Raw genomic sequence first — 21,995 nt, forward strand, 5'->3', positions numbered from 1 at the left:
GGACATGGTGGGTTAGAACATGATCAGAATTACAAAATCAAGGAGTTGCTAGATCATTGAAAGTCAATGAGAACAAGAATAATAGATGAAGAGGACTTGGTGCAAGTTAGGATATGGGCAGCATATTTGGATGTGCTCAGGTTTACAGAGGGTAAGCAGCTGACTCATTTTAGATGTCTCCCATGCTCTGCCACACTGGGAATACTTTATAAATTTATTTTAGACACTGCAGTACCACAATTGGATTGTACAGCACAAAAATACCATACATCAAAAACATTTCTGAACTGACAGCCAGACTTCTGCGACCACTAGGACTCATAACAGCACACAAACCAACAGCCACTCTCAGACAACAACTCACCAGGACGAAGGACCCGATACCCAGCATGAGCAAAACCAACGTAGTATACAAAATCCCATGCAAGGACTGCACAAAACACTACATAGGATAAACATGAAGACAGCTAACGGTCCACATCCATGAACACCAATTAGCCACGAAACGACATGACCAGCTATCCTTAGTAGCCACACACACAGATGACAAGCAACATGAATTTGACTGGGACAACACTACTATTATAGGACAAGCCAAACAGAGAACAGCCAGGGAATTCCTAGAGGCATGGCACTCATCCACAGATTCAATCAATAAGCACATCGACCTGGACCCAATATACCGGCCACTGCAGCGGACAGCTGGAACTGACAACCGGAAGCGGCAGATACAAATCACTAGAAATGCTGGAGGAAACATCACAGAAGCACTTTACCGGAGGCTCTCAAGCACTGAGGATGTCACCTAGACAGGGGACAAAACGTCTGCAACACAAACTCCCAGCTTGGCAAACAGAACCACAACATTAACCTGGACCTTTGGAATTAGCAGTCTAACAATATTACCACTATGCCACTGTCTACTCCTCAGCTTAGCTTAATGGTGGATCTTAAGTCAGAAGGTTGTGGGTTCAAATCCTGCACCAGGAACTTGAACACATGATCTAGGTTGCTAGTGCAGTGCTCCCTCATTATTCCACTGAGGTGTCAGAGATTTGCCTTCCAGATGAAACATTAAACCAAGGCCAATCTGCCCTTTAGTGTGGAAATAACGGATCCCATGAAAATGTGAAATCAAACAGGGTAATTCTCCCTCATGTATTAGCAACTATTTATCTCTCAGCAAATCTAAACGAAATAGATTACTTGGTAACATATCTCTGTTGCTGGGACCTTACTGTGCACAAATTGGCCAATTACATTTCCTCCATTACAGAGTGATTATGCTATAAAGGCACTTCAAATTTTTGGGTAGTGCTGTGGTCATGTAAGGTGCTGTTACAGGTAGGAATAGACATGATAGAAATATTGGCCATTATACACCTATGTGCCATACCATAATAATACAAAAGTGCAAACTATTTCCTTTAAAGATCACCAGTTAAAGCCTTTACACGTTGGACAACAGATAATCCACAAACAGGGCTGCTAAAAGGCTGGTGACATGTTCCTGACTGATGAGGAACACCAGTTTGGAAAGCGCTAAATTCTCCATTCGTTCCTATTAGAAAAGGCCTCCTCACAATTGCCAGATCACAAATCTTCCAGTAGAAGCCCAAATCTCATTAGTCTGATAACTCAGCATCATTTTACACCATATTTCTTTATTTTTAAAGATAAATAATGATTAGATTTGATTTGATTTGATTACTTACAGTGTGGAAACAGGCCCTTCGGCCCAACAAGTCCACACTGCCCTGCCGAAGCGCAACCCACCCATACCCCTACATCTACCCCTCACCTAACACTACGGGCAATTTAGCATAGCCAATTCACCTGACCTGCACATCTTTGGATTGTGGGAGGAAACCGGAGCACCCGGAGGAAACTCATGCAGACACGGGGAGAATGTACAAACTCCACACAGTCAGTCACCTGAGGCAGAATCGAACCCAGGTCTCTGGCGCTGTGAGGCAGCAGTGCTAACCACTGTGCCACCGTGCGGCCCACCAATGGAATTAATACAAAACACTAACAACAGTAGGTTGAAAAGAAAATTAAACCATAACTATCAAAATGGTTCACAGGTTATCTCAGAGTACTACGGGACCTTGATCAGATAAGCCAACAGGCTAAGGAGTGGCAGATGGAGTTTAATTTAATTGCATTTTGGTAAGGCAAATCAGAGCAGGACTTATACACTCAATGGTAGGATCCTGGGGAGAGGTGCCAAACAAAGAGACCGGGGAGGGTGGGGGGGGTGGAATGTTCATAGTTCATCAAAGGTGGGGTCACAGGTAGACAGCACAGTGAAGAAGGCATTTGGTACACTTGCCTTTATTGGTCAGTGCATTGTTTATTGGAGTTGGGATGTCATGTTGTGGCTGTACAGGATATTGGTTAGGCCACTTTTGGAATACTGTATTAAAACCTGGTCTCTCTGTTATAGGAATGAGCTTGTTAAACTTGAAATGATGCAGAAAAAGAGTTACACGGATGTTGTGAGGGTTGGAGGGTTTGAGCTACATGGAAAGGGTGAATAGTCTGGGGCTGTTTTTCCTGGATCATCAAAGGATGGCAGGTGTCCTTACAGAGGTTTATAAAATCATGAGGGGCGTGGTTAGGGCGAATAGCCATGGTCTTTTTCCTAGGTTAGAGGAGTCCAAAATTAGACATGAAAAAGATATAAAAGGGAGCTAAGGGACACCTTTTCCATGCAGAGAGTAGTGTGTGTATGGAACAAGCTACCAGAGGAAGTGGTGGAGACTTGTACAATCACAACAATTTAAAAGGCATCTGGATAGATACATGAATAGGAAAGGTTGAGAGGGATATGGGCTAACTCCTGGCAAATGGGAATAGATTAATTTAGGACATCTGGTTGGCATGAATGGGTTGGACCAAAGGGTCTGTTTCTGTGCTGTACAACTCTATGACTCTAGGTATCCTCAGAGCCAGGCTTTGTTTTGAAAATAGTTCCTGGTCTATTTTCATTTGACTTGAAAAAGAGGGTATACACATCTGGTCAGGGAGATTGCCTGCTCTCTACACATCTGACCACGCACACATTTTTCCATGTTCTATTTTATCCCACAGGTAGGTTCTTTTGGCTATTTCCCCCCAACTTTTGTCCTCCCTTGTCTCAAGGCCACAGCCCTGACTGGGTACAATAGTCCATGGAATTTCCCATCCTTCATTGGTGAAGTGTAGGAATGGGTGCTGACAGGCATTTTGAAATTATGGGGCACATTTGCTGGCTCCAATACCCTCTTCAGCCAGTCGATAACTAACAAAGGTCAGTGTGTAACAATTAGAAGTTAAGTCCCTTCTACTTCTTCCCATCCTACTTAGGGTCAAATTCAAAGTAGAGTCGAAAAGGGTGGTGCTGGAAAAGCATCCAAAGTGCAGGAGCTTATGCCCAAAACATTGACTCTCCTTCTCCTCGGATGCTGCCTGATCTACTGTGCTTTTCCAGTGACCCCCACCCTCCCCCCACTTCCAACTCGGACTCTCCAGCATCTGCCATCCTCACTTGCTCCGAGATGCTTCAAATTCAAAGTACACAGAGGAAATCGTAACTGTGGAGGAGGCCAGAGTGATTCATACAGTTGCTACTCCTCCGAGGTCACCTAATCCAACACAGGTCTACATTCAAGCTTGAAACCTTTTGTTCTTTGTGGTTCAGTGCTACACAAAGTGGGGATTTTATCCATTAACTCCTGAGAGTGCCATACAGCAGACCTCTCCAGGCCCATAGACAACTTGAAAACTAAAGACAACATTGAAACACAGGAGCAAGGAATAAGAGCAGGCCACTCAGCCCTTTGATCATGATCTACCATCTGATTAGCCAATTACATCACAGCTCAACACTACTTACCCATCGTTGCTCTTTATTTTGATTGCATGATACCCTTAACAAACAATCAATTCTATTTATCTCAGTCTTAAAAGCTCTAATTATCCCAGATTCACAGTGTTTTCAGTTGCAGTCACTTTCCAGGGGAAATCACTGACCTGTCCAAGGTAGAATTTGGAGCCTTTTCATTGGTAACCAGCTTCCACCATTCCTGTCCGACTTGATTGCCACATTGCCCAATCTGTAGCCAAATGGTGGACATTCCTAGAGGAAAAGAAGAAAATGGTGGCCATATCTCATGGCATACAGAATCCCAATGTATAGTGCCCATAGCAAGCAACAAGCATGGAATAGGGTTTAATGGAGAAAAAGAGAAAGTGAATACTCATCTGAACACAGCCACTTTTTTAACACTGAGAACGAAATCATTCTGGTTGTAAAAACAATTCGGAAAAATCTAAAGTGGGCAACGAACTCACACCCACCCCCTTCCCACTTTGCAGGTCATGTTAGAATTGTTATTGGACCGTGTGAGACAAACAGCAGTTGAAAGAAAAGAAGGACTTGCATCTTGATAGTGACTCTCATAACCATTGTTTGTCAGAATCATTGGCGACCTTTAAGCGGCATTTGGATAGGTACATGGATGGGTGCTTAATCTAGGATAGAAGTTCGGCACAACATCGTGGGCCGAAGGGCCTGTTCTGTGCTGTATTGTTCTATGTTCTATGTTCTATAACCACCGAATGCCTTAAAGTGCTTCACAGACAATTAAGTGCTTTTGAAGTTGAATCACAGTGATTATCTCAAAATACAGCAGCTAATTTACAATGTTGGCTGAGGGATAAATATTGACCTGGACACCAGGGATAACTCCCCTGCTCCTCTTCAAATACTGCCATGGGATCTTTTGCATTCACCCGACTAGGTAGACCAAGATTTAATATCTCATTTGACAGACGGCACATCAAACAAGTGCAATGCCCTTTCAGTACAAAACTGGAGGGTTGGCTTTGAATTTTGTGCTCAAATCCCAGAGTTGGACTTCAACTCAGAAGCTTATGTTTCAGATAATAAAAGCAAAATGTTGTGGATGCTAGAAATCTGAAATAAATGTCACAATGACTGACTGCTTACAAATGTGACACTTTTAAAATTCCTACTTTGGAAATAAAACCAGTCTGATTTAAGGTTTGGATACAGACAGACTCTAACCTTACACCTTTAATGCATTGTCTGAGTGAGATGTCACTTTTTTAAAAACCTTAAGTTGTCTCAGAATTGTGACTTGAAAGAAGTTCTGGGATCTACATAATAATCAATCAAAACCTGCATTCTAAGTGATTAAAGACTTAACAGTAATCTCGGTTTGTTCAATACATCACATCAGTTGTATGACACTTTGAACTTTTACTGCAAATTCTGTGTTCTATGATTCTGCCCCATTAGCCATCTGATGAAGGAGCAGCACTCCAAAAGCTTGTACTTTCAAATAAACTTATTGGATTATAACCTGGTGTTGTGTGATTTTTAAACTTTATTAGTCAAGGTATCAAATACAAGAACAAACAAGTTATAATACCTCTATGTAGCACATTAGTTCAGGCATAGCTGGAGTACTATGTGCAGTTCTGATTGCTGTCCTGTAGGAAGGATGTGATTGCATGGGGCAGGGGCAGGGTAGATTCACTATGCCAGAGTGTTTATACTATGATGTTAAATATTGAGCTGATTTCCTTATGGCTGAGGAACGGTGGTCAAAATTAAGAGGGTTACAGATAGGGTGGACAGGAAGAAACTTTTCCTCTTAGTAGTGGGCATATTTTTTAAGATAAAGGACAGAAAGTATTTTCTTTCACAGAGGGCAGTGGGCATCTGGAACTCACGGTTTGACAGAATGGTATAGGAGGGAATCATCACAGTGTATAAGAACTTAGAAGATCACTTAAAGCACCATATCAAACGAGGCAATGGGCCAAGTGTGACTAGAGCTGTACAGAGGTGATTTCAGCCTTGGGTGACTGTCTGTGTGGCGTCTGCACTTTCTCCCATGGAATGAGGGTATGACTGGCCATTTATTGCTCACAGGGCAGTTAAAAATCAACCACATTGCTATGGGTCTGGAGTCACATGTAGGCCAACAGGTTCCTTCTGTAAAAGGACATTAGTGAACCAGATGAGTTTTTTTTCCTGACAATTGGCAATGATTTCATGGTGGTCATTAGACTCTTAATTCCTGAGTGAATTCAAATTCCACCATTTGCTATGACAGGATTTAAACCCATGTCCCCAGAACATTAGCTGTGTTTCTGGATTAACAGACCAGTCACAATACCACTAAGCCATTGCCTCCCAGGGCCTGTGGGGATTTCCTCCCATGTCATCCAGTGATGTGCAGGTTAAGTGGATTGGCGATGGTAAATTGTCCCGTGGTATCCAGTGATGTGCAGGCTAGGTGGGTTCGCCATGGTAAATATGGGGTTACAGGGATAGGGTGGGGGGACTGGATCTGGGTGGGATGGTGTTCAGAGGGTTGGTGCAGAATCAATGGCCCCTTCCACACAGTAGTGATTCTATGATCCCAGATGCTTGATAGAAACATGATGGGCCAAAGCTCCTTTTCCATGAAACCCTATGCTTATGACTCAGAAGCAAGTGTCTCACCAACTGTGCCAGCTGACAACAAGATACAAGGAATGGAAAAGGGAGACATGGGTTAGACACACAGATAGATGACATAAGTTATTTGAAGTGGTTGAAAAATTAACATAGTCCTGGGCCCTATTCTTCAAATAGTTATTTATCATGGGATCTGAAACAGAAGACCCAACAGTGCTGGATGTTGCAGGTGAGATATTAAGCCAATAAAGGACTGTTTCTGAACTGCACTGAAGTTTCAATCTCATTTAAGTCTATGGATTGGGGCTTGATCTCAGAGTTCAGTCTAACCATTGAAACTATGATCAGGAAGTAATAGTCGGAAAATCCCAGAGTGTTCAATAACAGCTTTCAGGGAATGGAACTTTCCAATTCTACCTGGTATAAATATACAGAGGAAATTTCGATATGGGGACATCGGCACAAGCCTAGCATAACATTTTTTAGGACTCAATTATACCTCGGCGTTTCTGAAATCAGTTTTACATGCTGCTGTTTCCAAAAAAACTCTGAACAACTAATGATGCACGTGTTATCATTCTACACAGTCCTGTACTCTACAGTAACTCAATTGGTCACAGTCTGTTGCTAAGGAAGAGGCATCATATCAAAGACATAAAAAACTGAAAGTGCCAGGCGGTTCGAAAGCGATTGAGTAAACTGTCTCTCGTACATTCAAAAGTGTCGTTCACCTCTTTAAAGTTTTAAAAACAAGGTGCAATTTTCTTATTAAAAATTATAAACAGATTTCATTATAACGAATTGATTTTTTCCACCCTATGACCAAGTGTTTTTGAATCGTGCCCTATTACAATTTTCTTTTAAATTGCAACTTTTAAGAAGAAAAGTGAGAACAGACGTTGTTCCACAGACAAACCCATATCTCTAATTGCAGAAAGAAACAAACACAAACCTGGCAATTCGCAGCAGTAACTCCCGTAAATGAATGATAATAAAATGTCGCTTGTTATGTCAGTTTTACCAGTCGGCCAGGCACTTTCAATTGGCCCAGGCGTTTGTCGATTTTACAGGAAAGTCCCAGTCTCTTTTTAAAAAAAACTATCTCGGTTCATTTCCGTTTGTTACGGAGCGACGTACATCGTCCTAGTGTTCTTTCTCGAGCCTAAAAAAACACACACAGAATGTGTGCTTAAAACAAGAGAGAAACCAGATAAAAAAAAGATTAAAATGGATTTGGATGTAAAGAATTGCGTTTCTTTCTGACGGAGGAATTTTTTACGTTACAGTTTTTTTTCTGTACAGGCAAAACGGGGATTAAAAAAAAGATCGTGTGCCTAGTGTTTTCACTTATATTTGGTACAATAATATATATAGAAGGGATGTTTTAAAAGAAGGGATTCCACAAGGCGACCAGCGGCGGAGCAGCAAGCCTGGAATGAAGCTGAAGGGCAACATTTGTATCGGATCGGAGGGGAAAATTGATACAAAAAGGTTCGATTTTGGAACGTCGCGGGCGCCGGGATTCTAATTTCAGAACGTCGAGTTACCAGTCGCTTCGGGAGGAAAACTCGCAACGTTCCATAGGAAGGTGGAAGACAAATTTATAAAGAAAGAAATTTACACGCCGGCCGGGATAATCGTTGGGGGATTTTTTTTTTCTTTCTCGTTGTTTTATTATTTTTTTCTTTTTAATGCTGAATGTTTTGAGTAAAATAGCGCCGCTCGGTGAAGATGGGGGACGCTTATGACCCAGAGCACCCGACCGAGTAAGTAATTAAAATATTTATTATTATCATATAATTGATTTGTTTAGTTGTTTCACGGCGGATTCCCAGAAAAAAAGAAAACTTGGAATTTGAAATGTGATTTGGGAGAGGGTGGATGCAAAACCATGAGTTTGGACTGTTTTGCGAAGCGGTCCTTCAGGGAAGGTCTCAAAAGGATTGGAGCGCAGGCCCCTGTGATGGTCACTCTCCTAACGTTTTAATCCCCTCCTGTTTTACCTTCAGCCATCTCCCAACCCCTTGTTTGGCTGTAACGTAAAATAAATGGCGGGTAAACTTTGAAAGGGGAAGGATTAACCGATACATAGGATAGCTTTAGGAACGGAGATGCAAGGCCTGAAATCCACGACGCTCGCGTACATGTAATGGGCGGGCGGTGAAGCTTGCGGCACCAGTGGAGTGTCTGACTGGGGGCGTAGGGCTGGCTATTGGTGTTTTGAGCCACGAGAGAGTGGCCTCAGTAGGATTTTTTAGCTGGACAGTGGTATAGTCACAGAGAGAATGGTAGGTCGGGTGGGAGTGATCAAGAGGGGTTAGTTGAAGAGAGAGGTGAACGCTTGTTTGACCGGGGTGTTGGGGGTGGGGGTGTTCTCTTACTTGGCAAAGTGTTAATGTTTGGTATAAAACACTCAGCAATTAGCTCCATCTTGCTGCACTGGACACAATGGAGCCAGAATGAAGGGCTGTAAACATCAGAATGGTCAACATAATCAGCCAAATGCATAGTGGCCATCATTTGCCAAAAAACACCGTTGGATGCCATCTTGAGTCATTTCAAGCTGTTATCACAAACTCTCATAGCCATGAGGAAGAAAATTCATGATCAATTTTATACTAAAACACGTGCAAAATATTCATTTTGACATAAAGCTTTCACTAATTGCAAGTCAACCAGATCAAAGTGATCTCTAAATCTACATATAATAGACAGAATTTTACATTCTTTTAAAATGGAACAAAATATTCAAATGAGGGAACTCTTTCTGTCACTAAAGCACTCCTCTATTCTGGGAAGTCTTCTGTACACAATTTTCCAAGCTGGACTTTGACAAACTGTTCATGTTAAAATGAGACATCTGCAGAATATTCTGGAAATGTAGGCTGGTCTTGGACAAGGTAAAGGTGGGTACATGATATGGGTGGGTACCCTTTGTCAAGAAATGAACAAGTTTTGAGATGGAGGGACTGGAACCGCGATTTACTCTTGTTATTTGCACCTTCAGGTGATGATTGTCCTGATGGTGATTTCTAACATTTACTTTTTTTATGCGCTCCTAATATAATCCTTCATAACAAACAAGAAATTAGCAGTATGTCCTACCCTCTAAAGAAAAGAACTTAAATTTACACAGTATCTTTTACCACTGAGGGCATCCAAAGGGCCTTCGTGTCCAGGGGAGTACTTTTGACATAGAGTCGGTGATGTATCCAAGGAAACTTGCTCATCCACGCTTTGCTAAGACCCACACAAAGGAACGAGTTCAGTAATGAGAACCAACTAGTTTTTGATTTTGGTTGTGGGATAAATATTGACTAGGACACTGGGAAGATCTTCCTGGATCTTCAACTAGTGCTTGTGTCATTCACATTCAACTTGGGGGAGATACAGGGCCTCAGTTTAATGTTGTGAATGAATAATGGCACCATAAACTGTATGGTGCACCCTTACTACACCACTGCTCTTTGACTATATGAGCAGTCAAATTCTCTGGGTGTCTTGGCCAAGACTTCTCATCTCATCCTAATTTAGTGCCCTCAAGCATGTTGCTTCCATCACGCAAAGTGCGGTACTGGCTACCAGTGGGAATGGTAGTGTAGCACTTATTTTAATGGAGAAGGCATGGTCGAAGATGCTACATTTTAGGCAAGATGGTTTTGATGATATAATTAGGAAATCGCAAAGAATGGGGTATCTTAGAATTAACAGTTGACGGTATCTTTTGTATGGTTGCCATCAATTGTTTGACCAACATCTTTCTTTGTAAGAGTTGTACAGAATTGTCATTGAATATCCAGAGACACCCCCTTTCACCCAGCAGCGCTCCAGTAGACTAAGACTGTGTGAAATTAGGTGTGGCTCGTGAGAGCATGTTCAAGTAGAAAGGAATATAAGAAAACTTTAAATCTCATGAACAGGTTGGAAAGGAATATGTAAATGTTTCTAATCAGCCTGTTCAGACATGCCTTGGGCAGGTGGGGCTTGAACCCAGACTTTGTGACCCAGAGCTAAGCCCATTGCCGTTGCACCACAAGAGCACTTACAAATTCACTGCTCGGTTGAAACAGTTTTACCTTTATTGGGTATTTTTCATCAACCTATTCAGAGATGCACTGACGCATCAAGGCACTTGAACCCAAAGCTCCTGATTCCGAGGTAGGGGCGCTACCATTGCACCACAAGAGCCATTTTTCCAAAAGGAATGAATATAAAGGGAGAGCTTAATGATGGACAGTCGAAGGTTTGTTCACACACTAGAAAGCTCAAAGCAACAGAGATTTTGGGGTGATTGTCCACACACCCTGGAAACTGACAGGGCAAGTTAATAGGGTGGTTAACTTCTGGGTATCAGTGAGGTATAGGTTAGAAGAGCAGGGTGGCTGAGTTAGATCTTTACATGACGTTTGGTTATGGAGTACTGCGTGTAGTTCTGGTTACCACCCTGTAGGAAGGCTGTGATTGCACTGGAGGGGTGCAGAAGAGATTCGCCTGGGATGGAGCAGTTTAACTGTGAAAATACTCTGGATAAGCTTGGGCTATTTTCTTTAGAGCAGTGAAGGTTAAGGGGGAAACCTGAATGAGGAATAAAAAGTGTAGGCAGTTTGGCAGAAAACAACTGTTCCCTTTTGTTGAAGGGACAATGAAAAGGGGCAGACTCTGAAAGTGAAAGGCAGGGGGTTTATTGGGACATGAAATATATTTTCATTCAGAAGGTGGTGCAGGACTGGAATACACTGCCTGGGAGGGTTGTTGAGGCTGGTAACCTCAACTTTTAAAATGTACTTAGTTGAGCACTTGAAATGTCCTACTGTTCAATGCTAAGGGCCAAGTGCTGGAAATTGGGACTAGTGTAGATTAGTTATTTTCTGCAGTACAGACGTGATGGACTGAAGGTCCTCTTCTGTACTGTATTTTTTTTATGATCCATACAATGAGTTTCAAGAGAGGAACATTTGCATGACACTTTTCACCACATCTGGAGATGGACAGTGAAATAACTTTGAAATGTGGTCACTTTCAATGTAGAAAAAGTTGCAACTAATTTATGCAAAGCAAGTTTCCACAAACTGCAATTAAATAGTTGATCGCACTATGTTTTGTGGTGGTGGTTGTGGGGTAAATATTGGTCCTGGCACCAGGAGAACTCCCCTTTTCAAACAGTGCTGGAAGATCCTTTGCCTGAAGTCATTTGAGGTGATTGAGAGTCTCTGAAAAAAGAAACTATCCGTTACTGGTGGGCGTGTAAGCTAAAACATGGCAAATTGGTACAAACTGCAATATTGTGATTTGGAATTCTAGGTTTCCTTGGTTAATTTGATTTTGTCTACGCTGTATTGGCAGTACTTCCCTAGAAGTAAACACTCATGGTGCTGTCTTTGATGACACTGAGCCACTTCTTAATTGGTCATTAAAATAGACAAAACGCAGGAAGAAAGAAACTTGGGTGGGATTGTGAGATCTTTCTCCACTCTTGAGGTTAGCATTCACTCTCTCTCGTTCTCTTTCCCCCTTCTCCTCCTCCCGATACTTAAAGTAACAATCATAACTTTATATTCAGGTACTCAAGCCAGGTAATTGGGCCTGTTCTGTGAATTGCTCTTCAAGGTATTAAATGTTCCATGGTCTACTCTGGGTGACCACAGTTGCACAATTACACAATTTTCTCTTTTTTTTCAATTGACTTTCTGAAAGATGGTAACGTACGGTGGCTCAGTGGTTAGCACTGCTGCCTTACAGCACTACGGTCCCAGGTTCGATTTCAGCCTTGGGCAACTGTCTGTGTGGAGTTTGCACATTTTCCCCGTGTCTGCGTGGGTTTCCTCCCACAGTCCAAAGATGTGTAGGTCAGGAGAATTGGCCATGCTAAATTGCCCATAGCAATAGGTGCATTAGTCAGCGGATAGTGGGTCTGGGTGGGTTACTCTTCAGAGGGTTGGTGTGGACTGGTTGGGCCGAAGGGCCTGTTTCCACACTGTAGGGAATCTAATCTAAATGCTGACAGAATGTCTGCCTTTGTTGTGAATTTAGAAATCAGCATAATTTCAGAATACTGTCTATGTCGGAGTTGAGGAATATATTCACTTTGAGGGTCATGATTCTTTTGGAATTCTCTACCCCAGGTGGCTGCATTATGAAATATTTTCATTGCTGACATGGACAGACTTTTGAACTAAAGGAAAGTTATGGAGAGAGTCAGTAAATTGGAATTGAAGCCAAGTTTAAGCAGATTTTAATGAATGGTGAAGCTGAAGGAGTCTAAGCGAACTAATCTTGCTTCTGTTTCTTATGTTCTTTGAAGCCAGAAATCTTTTTGTCAAGTCTTTTTCAATGTTTTTATGACTTCTCTTGACGAACCACTCCATTTGGCTTTCCAGGCTGCTTTATGGGTTGAAGTCGTATTGTCGAAGATTAAATATATGGGTCCAAAAGGGAGTATGCAGCTTCGAGTAGTGTTGAGCGGTGTTGCTGAGGTCCTGGTGAACAAGGAGATGTTCATTTTCTTCAGTTTCCTGGATTTCCCAGAAGGTTGCAGCATCTCGGTGAATGGACAGAGCAGTATGCAACAACATGAGAAGCCAGGGTTTTGGGGCTGGCTTGACGTTTCCAATGATACACCACATTGCAATATTCAGTTGACAATCAACAAGTTGAGCGTGATCCTTCTGATCCTAACTCGTGCTCAGTACTGGCCTGGGAACTCGAGGAGCCTCACTGTGGTCTGAAGCACCGATGCTGATGTTCCACAGTTTGTACTTGCCAATTTTCTGCTTTGTTCTGAAATGGGTGTGAGTGGGGTTCATGTCGCACATTATTGTTACAGATGTTCACTTGGCACGTACTTAGTGTTCCCATTATCAAGATGCAATGCAGTGTTTGTTGTATTGTTAGGGCTTGAATTAAGCTTCTATATCTGCAAATAATTCCTCTACATGTTTAGTTTATTGCTCAAATGGACTCTTGAAGTAAGGGGTCTTACATCGGTTGAGTTTGGACAATATTAATTCACCATGAACTTGCTTTGAATTTTTTTGTTTTAACGTGCCTCGGCCTTCATGTTGGGTTTCTTTTCATTTCCTTGCACAACTTCCATCCTTTTCATTTGCAGCTTAATTTTTATATAATCAGTGGCTCCAGCAATTGTCCTTTGGTTCAATGCATTAGTTACTGTCCACTGATTTCACGTGTCAACTTGTGGTTCTTTGATGACAACAGTGTACCATAGCAAAGTGCATGCCCTTCAGTTGCAAGCTTAGCCATATTGGTTGGTGATCCCACTGCAAGAAGGGTCATAACACAAACTGAACTGACACCCACACAAACATGGTTTTGAGTGAAGATTCTCAGGTGAAGAAGAATGTACTCAGTTTCCCCCCCTCCTCACCTGGTTGTTAAGTGGACTGAACTCAATGTTCGCACTTCGCACTATTATTCATTTGGCAGAACTCAAGGACTGAACCCACAGCCAACTGGGCACAATGGTCCGCACTATTCCAGCTCATGGGAGCTGATGTTTGTTTGAATTTATGATGTGGAGGTGCCGGTGTTGGACTGGGGTGGACAAAGTCAGAAATCCCACAACACCAAGGTATAGTCCAGCAGGTGTATTTCATATCACAAGCTTTCGGGGTGCTGCTGCTTTGCTTTGTCAGGTGAGGGTCAAATAAACCTGTTGGACTATAAACTGGTATCGTGTGACTTCTGACTTAGTTTACATTTCGCCATTTGCGGTAAAAGCGAAAGAATTGAGGATGCTGTAAATCAGAAACAAACAAATTGCTCAGCTGGTCTACCAGCATCTGTAGAGGAAAATAAGATTTAACGTTTCGGGTAAGTGACCCTTCCTCAAAGCTGTTCTGAGCGAAACGTTAACTCTTTCTTTTTATAGATGCTGCCATTCCTGCTGAGCTTTTCCAGCAATGTTTTTGTTATTGGTGCAGTGACCAGTTGTTAGCTGGCAGTCAGCATGAGGTAGATGTTGGAGATGGACTGTGCTTAAGTTGTTTCTCTGGACTTTGGGGTTCGGAAGTCACAGTGCTGCATTTGTGCAACAGACGTAAGCCAATCAACCCCTCATGTCTGTGCCATCATTCTGTTACCTCAGTCCAATTTGAGTAGCCACCCTTGTGGAAACTGTCGGTGGGAAATAAATGCTGACCTCGTCCACGTCATCAATGTCCCATGAATAATGAGAAACAAATAACTACCTCAGTTCCAACAAAAATCTATCAATCTCAATCTCAATCTTCAATATTTCAATTGGCCCAGCATTCACAGTCTTTCAGTAGAGAGTGTTTAATTGAATGAAGAGGTATTTTCTGATTTTATCCCTCAACAACTCTGATTATGTCTTTTACTGAGCTCACCTATATTAGAAAATGATTTCTCTCTTTCTGGATTTTGAACCTTTTTTATCATGATGAATACATTAGTTAGAATACCCTTAATCCTTCACATACTGGATATGTATTAGTGCTGCCTATAGTGTGGAAAGCTTAACATCCAACTAGTGGAAGCCAAAGGTTCATGACTGTTTTGTGGATATGAAATTTAACCAAAGTTTGTTTTTAAGATTTTCTTAAGTTTGTGCTTCTCCTCTCAGACAAAAGATTACGTGATCACGCTCAGCTCTAGGACTGGAGCGCATAATCTAAGCTGTCGCATCAGTATCACACTGAGGGACTGCTGCATTACGACAGGTTTATTTTTCTGATGAGATGTTAAGTTGAGGTGCTCCTTTTGTATTGAGATGGATGTTAAAAGATCCGCTCACGCTTTTGGTAGTGGTCTGGTGATTATGTTACTTAATTAGTAATTGAGGGAATATTAAAATCGCACCAGCAATTTGTGAATTGCAATTCAGTTTTTAAAATCTAAAAGTTAAAAGCTGAAACCAGCAAAAGTGACCAGTCAGCTGGTTCACAAACTTGTTTTGGTGAAGCAAACCTGCTGTTCTTAGCCAATCTGGTCAATGTATGACTTGGTTGGACTCCTCTGAAATAGTCTGACAAACATTCAGCTATACTGACCAGGGCAACTCCAAATGTAGAATACATGCTGGCTCTGCCAGTGACACACTCAGCCCAAGAATGAGTTTTAAAATAACCATTGTTAATGTGCCAGTGTTCCCCTGCTAACAGCTTAATAGGCCATTTAGGGTTGCTGTGTTTTCCTGCATAATAATCATCAATGACTCCACTTTCTGATCATCTCCTCTTCTACAAGTGAATTATTAAGGGAATGAAAAGTTACTAGATAAGTACAAATTAAGTGCTTTTCTCTTTCCCGGGGAATTACTAAGTCTGCCCAAATGGAAATCTGTGAAGTAACTCGTCATAAGTATGCTCAGTTTCTGTATTGGTATTTCAAACTTCTGCCTGGTTCATTCACCAGAGGGATAGGGTACCCTTTTGGGTATGTTACTAGACGAGTAATTGTAGGTCCAGACTGATGTCCCAAAGACATGAGTTCAAGCCCCAATATTGCTGGAGAATTTGAATTTAATTACTAAATTGTGAATAAATACTATTGAGTATCATGAAACTGCCATATAATCATGAACAGTACCATATCTGAAGATGAGATCCTAATATGGTGAACTACAACATAGGACTAAGCAGCATGCTTTAGACAGCAAAGTAATCTAGATGTAAACGGCAGTGGACAATGACACCGGCTGGAGAAGTTTTGAAAGGATCCCTATCCTCGGTGTAAAGGAGCCCAGTGCATGTTTTTTTTTAAATTTGCCTGTGGGACATGGGTGTTACTGGATGGGCCAGCGTTTGTTGCATGTCCCTAGTTGCTGTTGAGAAGCTGCTTTCTTGAACCACTACAGACCTTTTGCTGTAGGTACAAGGCCATTCTGGAAGAAATTGCAGGATTTTGATCCAGCTATACTGAAGGTGTGCTAAGGCAGGTGAATGGCTTGGAGGGGAACTTGCAGGTGGTGATTGTTCCCATGGACCTGCTGCCCTGCTCCTTCCAGACGGAGGTAGTCATGAGTTTAGAAAGTGCTGTCTAAGGATCTTTGGTGAATTTCTGCCGTGCATCTTCTGAATGGTACACAGTGCTACTGCTGAGCATTGGTAGTGGAGGGAGTGGATGTTTTATGGGTGTGGTGTTAAACTTGAGTACTGTTGGAGCTGTACCCATTCAAGAAGGTGGGGAGACTTCCATTTCTCACTTGAGCCTTGTAGATGTTGGACAGAATTTGGGGAATCAAGAAGTGAAAACTTGCTACAGTGTTACTAGCCTTGATCTGCTCTTGTCGCCACTGTGTTTGTATGGCTAGTTCAGTTTCTGGTCAATGGTAATCCCCAGAATGTTGATGTTGGTGGATTCAGTAATGGTGACATCATTCAACATTGAGGGGCAATGGTTAGATTGTCTCTTACTGGAAATGCTAGTTGTCTGGTCTTTGTGTGATTAATTGAAAATATCTACCCTGAGGAACTCCTGCAGAGGTGTCCTGGAGTTGAAATGATTGACCTCCAATAACCACAACCGTCTTTTTATAGAAATATAGCCTCACTGTACCAACCTGCAGAGAGCTCTCCCTTGATTCCTGTTGACTCCAGTTTTGCTCGGGCTCCTTGATGCCATACCCAGTCAAATGCAGTGTTGATGTCAAGGGCAGATACTTGCACCTTACCTCTGGAATTTAGCTCTTTTGTCCATGTTTGAACCAAGGCTGAAATGAGGTCAACAGTTGAGTGGTTCTGGCAGAACCCAAGCAGTGTGTCAGTTAGCAGGTTATTGCTGAGTGTGTGCTGTTTGACAGCACTGTTGTTTACCCTTTTCATCTCTCTGGCAGGTTTCGATTTGTCCTGCTTTTTGCATCAATGTGAAAGGCAAGGCTAAAGCATTTACAACCATCTTCTTCATCCAGAAGTGACCAGTGGTTGATATAGCTCCACCACCTCCAGAGTGCCAGCCAATAACTGAATTGTTTTGCTGCACATCTGAGCAAGAAATTGTCTGTATATTATGGGGCTTGACGATATCATGTCTGTAATGCTAAAAATGTACATCCAGAATGGATGTATGCCTAAGCCATCCAACTGTGGAAAATTGCCCAGATGTGCACTATCCACAAAAAAAAAGGACAAATCCAAACCAACTGCTTTTGCCTCATCAGCCTACTCTCCATCAGCAAAGTGATGTCAAAATGCAGCGAAGTAACGCTTGCACACAAAATGAATCGCCATTCATAATGATATTATAACCTTTAGTCCAAATATCTCCGAGCTCCAGAGGTGTGATGAAAGTGACTGCCCTTGAATGAGGAGTGTGACAACCAGAAGCTCTAGTAAACTTTTTAAGGATTTGGAGAAAAGCACTATTTGGAGATACAAACAATTTGGATGAGAATATAGGAAGCACGTTTACTAAGTTTGTGGATAACACCAATATTGTTGGTACAGTGGACACTGAAGAAGGTTATCTAAGAGTACAATGGGATCTTGATAGGTCAGTGGGCCGAGGAATGACAGATGGAGTTTAGTTCAGATAAATATGAGGTGTCACATTATGGTAAGAAAAACACTCTCGCTCAATGGTAGGGCCCTTGGAAGTGTTGTCGAGAACACCCCAAAGGTTGCAGGTACATAGTTCTTTGAAAGTGGCGTCACAGTAGATGGCGAAAAAGGCATTTGGCCCACTTGCCTCCATCGGTCGGATGAGTGAGTACAAGAGTTGGGACGTCACATTACAGCTGTACAAGACGTTGGTAAGGCCACATTTGGAGTACTGCATACAATTCTGGTCGCCTGTTGTAGGAAGGATTTGTTAAACTGAAAATGGTTCAAAATAGATTTACAAGGATGCTACTGAGACTGAAAGGTTTAAGTTATAAGGAGAGGCTGGATAGACTATGGCTGTTTTCCCTAGAGTGTAGGAGGCTGAGGGGTGACCTTATAGAGGTTTATAAAATCATGAGGGGCATGGATAAGGTGAATCGCCATGGTCTTTTCCCCAGCTTAAGGGAGTCCATAACTCGAGGGCGAGGTTTTAAGGTGAGAGGGGAAAGATTAAATAGAGACCTGAGGAGCAACCTTTTCGCATTTGGATGGTGCATTAATGGAACAAACTGCCACACAAAGTGGAGGAGGTGGGTACAATTACAACTTAAAAGACATTTGGAGATGTACATAGATAGGAAAGGTTTGGAGGGCCAAACGCAGGCAAATGGGACTCATCGCACTGCTGCCTCACAGCGCCAGGGGTCCGGATTCAATTCCTGCCTTGGGCGATTGTCTGTGTGGAGTTTGCACGTTCTCCCCGTGTCTGCATGGATTTCCTCTGGGTGCTTTGGTTTCCTCCCACATTCCAAAAGATGTGCAGGTGAATTGGCCTTGCTAAATTGCCCATTGTGCATTCGCCATGGGTAAACGTAGGGAAATGAGTCTGGGTGGGTTACTCTTCAGAGGGTCGATGTGGACTTTTTAGGCCAAAGGGCCTGTTTCCACACTGTAGGGAATCTAATCTACAACTGCAACCATCTCAACTCTAGAATGCAGGGGTTCCACAGAACTGTTTACTATGCTGAGTCGTCTTCAGCTGCTTTAATATTGACCTTCCCCTTCTCTTAAGATGTTCAGACTCTGTGTCATTATTAACCAGTAACATTAATGGCACACAGTCATCTCCAACAATAAAGAATCTAGCCATTTCTGTTACCATAACTTAATTTGCCCATTATGGGTGTCATCCTGGGTGTTACTTTTGACCGGAAACTTAACTAGACAGGTCAGATAGACATGGTGGCTATTGAGCAGGTCATGTAATTCTACAATGAGTAACTCCCCTCTTTACTCCCAGAATTCTTTTCATCATTTGACAGACCAGATCTCGAGTGAGTTGGAATACTCTTCGTTTGCCTGAATGAATGCAGTCCAGCAAAAGTCTTAAGATCAACGCCTTCCAGTACATAGCAGCTTGCTTGATGGATACTCAATCCTCTGACTGACTTAAACATTCGCTTTCTCCATTGCCGACATGCAATGACACCAGTATGTACTACATGCAAGGTGCAGTGCAGCGACTCCTACAACCTCGCCTCCCAAACCTGTGACCTCCAGCACTTTGAAGGGCAAATGTAGCCAACATGGGAACAACACCACATTCAAGTTCTCCTCTAAGCCACACACCATCCTGGCTTGAAACTGTGTTGCAATTCCTTCACTGTCAAGGAATCAAAATCCTGGAATCTCCCTTAACAGCAAAACAGATTTTCCTGCACTGCCTGGTCAGCAGTGGTTCAAGAGAATGGCTTGCCATCACCAATACATAAACGCTGGATGCTGATAGCCAAAAGGAAAACAAAATTGAGTGAAATGCCTGTGCTTGGGTCTCCACGATAGCTTTGTGCCCAAGGAATGGATAGACCATCTGGTCTGACAGAAAGGAAGAACCTGACATTGATCGTGCACTCTCTGCAGACTTGGTGTGGAAGTACTTTATATGTGGTCAGTGTTGTAAATCAGTAAATGCAGCATCCAGTTTTCACACTGTAACGTCCAATGAGAAATTTACTGAATTGCTGTTGGATGAGAAATGAATATTGGCCCGATCACTAAAGAAGTTTCCCCTTTTCTTTTATGTTTTAGTTTAATGGCTCCTCTTAAGAATGGCACCTTGTCTAGTTTTCCAGCAGTACTGCCCTGAAGTGTCATCCCAGATTCTCACTCGAGAGTGAGACCTGACAATACAGCTCTCTGATGCCACTTTCAAAAGTGGTTACGTTGAGTTAAGTGATGTTGTGGAATGGGGTGGAAATTGAAGCAATGGATTGGGTGTTGGTGTACAGCCACTCAGATAAACGCAAGGCTTGAACTAGTGGTTATCAGTGAATGTACCACAAGAACTCAAGGGCTCTCATGGCATAATGGTAATGTCTCTGCCTCAGGCCAGAGACCAGGGTTCAAGTCAAGTTTGTATTAGAACAGGTCTGAAGGAGTAAATGTTTAAAAATAATCTACCAAAGAAGCTCACCAACATTGTTATAACAACCATTGTGGGATCATTTGGAGGTCTGGCCGTTGGCACTGTCAGTCCTGGATGCATTTTCAATGACTTTACTGTCCTCACCTCTGCTATCTGAACTGTTACAAAAATATATCAGCTTTTGAGTGAACATTTTTTTTGGAAAATTATTTTAAATGCCTTGACACTAAGAATTTGTCTTGCACACGTTTCATCCCCTGTCTAGGTGACATCCTCAGTGCTTGGGAGCCTCCTGTGAAGCGCTTCTGTGATGTTTCGGGCCGAAGGAAGTATCACAGAAGCGCTTCACAGGAGGCTCCCAAGCACTGAGGATGTCACCTAGACAGGGGACGAAACGTTTGCAACACAAATTCCCAGCTCGGCGAACAGAACCACAACAACGAGCACCCGAGCTACAAATCTTCTCCCAAACTTTGAGCCTTGACACTAAGTTCTGAGCTAATAATGAGGGATTCTTGTCTTATGTATTTAATATGTTGTACAGTTCACTAATGTTGCAGTGTAATGAAGTATAGGATTTAAACTTCCTTCACACAGTGTTCTGTTTATGGCATCTTTTGAAATTATTCACCCCTCCCAAGCCCAATTTCTCATTATGGTGGCAGAATTTTGTCACTGTGAACTATGTTTGCACACTAAAAGGTAACTTCAAATCATAGAATCCCGACAGTGCAAATAGAGGCCATTCAGCCCATCCAGTCTGCAGCAATATTCCAAAGAGCATTCCACCCAGGACCCTTACCCCATCCCAATACCACCATTGACTTTGGATAAGCCACCTAGTTTACACAGAGGGCAATTTAGTCTAGCTGATCCACGTAACCTGTGCATCTTTGGACTGTGGGAGGAAACTGGAGCACCCAGCAGAAACCCACACAGGCATGGAGGAATGTGCAAACTCCTCACAGACCATGGTTAGAATCAGACCAGAGTACCTGCCGCTGTGAGAAAGCAGTGCTAACTACTGTGCCACCTGCTCCAGAAGTGTTTTGTAACATCTCTGAATGGGTTGATTAGGGAAAGAAAAATGAGAGGTGATTTTATTGAAATGTACTGAAATGTGATTCTGAAGGGACTTGATTGGTTGGATGCTGAAAGAGCACTTCTGAAGAGTTACACGTTAAAGATGCTGATTGGGAAGGATTCGTTTTCTGAGGATCATTGAATGTTTAGAAATCTCTTTCCCCAAAGAGCATTAGAGGTTACGTCAATATATTCTAGGCTGAGTTTGGCGGGTTTTTTTTGATTTACTGGACAGTTGAGCATTATGAGACAGAGGCAGGCATATGGAGATAAAGTTATAATGAGATTAGTTTAAGTTTATTGATGGCAGAGCAGGCTCAACGGACCAAGTACATACTCCTATTTCTAATGATTTTAAGATTTATTACTAGGATGGTAAAGTGCTTTACTCTCCTGTTTCTTGTCCGATTCTAGAAGTTGCTTATTTTGAAGGTTGGAGGTTAATGCTGATTGCTGGGACAGGATTGGCATTCACCTTGTAGTTGTAGAC

At 42.4% G+C, this 21,995-nt stretch overlaps 2 protein-coding genes across 6 annotated transcripts in view; one reads left to right on the forward strand and one right to left on the reverse strand.

Moving 5' to 3' along the window:
* Positions 1-7,601, reverse strand: part of LOC140477015 (tubulin delta chain-like) — an 82,142-nt gene extending 74,541 nt beyond the window's left edge. For both annotated transcript variants that reach the window (XM_072570116.1, XM_072570117.1), the window contains exons 1-2: positions 7,431-7,601; positions 4,018-4,123 (exon numbers count right to left, since the gene is read on the reverse strand). In XM_072570116.1, coding sequence (XP_072426217.1) covers positions 4,018-4,121 — 104 coding nt within the window. In that variant the 5' untranslated portion in view covers positions 4,122-4,123; positions 7,431-7,601. The remainder of the gene's footprint in view (positions 1-4,017; positions 4,124-7,430) is intronic.
* Positions 7,602-7,618: 17 nt separating this feature from the next.
* setd2 (SET domain containing 2, histone lysine methyltransferase) overlaps positions 7,619-21,995 on the forward strand; it is a 126,190-nt gene continuing 111,813 nt past the window's right edge. Inside the window, exons 1-2 of one of the 4 annotated variants that reach the window (XM_072570094.1) lie at positions 7,621-8,244; positions 19,320-19,944. In XM_072570094.1, the coding sequence (XP_072426195.1) occupies positions 19,940-19,944 (5 nt within the window). In that variant the 5' untranslated portion in view covers positions 7,621-8,244; positions 19,320-19,939. Of the gene's footprint in view, positions 8,245-19,297; positions 19,945-21,995 lie in introns of those variants that run through there. The other 3 variants (XM_072570096.1, XM_072570093.1, XM_072570095.1) reach the window with 3 other exon arrangements.

The sequence above is a fragment of the Chiloscyllium punctatum genome, chromosome 5 (genome assembly GCF_047496795.1).
Source record: "Chiloscyllium punctatum isolate Juve2018m chromosome 5, sChiPun1.3, whole genome shotgun sequence".
Classification (NCBI taxonomy): Eukaryota; Metazoa; Chordata; class Chondrichthyes; order Orectolobiformes; family Hemiscylliidae; genus Chiloscyllium; species Chiloscyllium punctatum.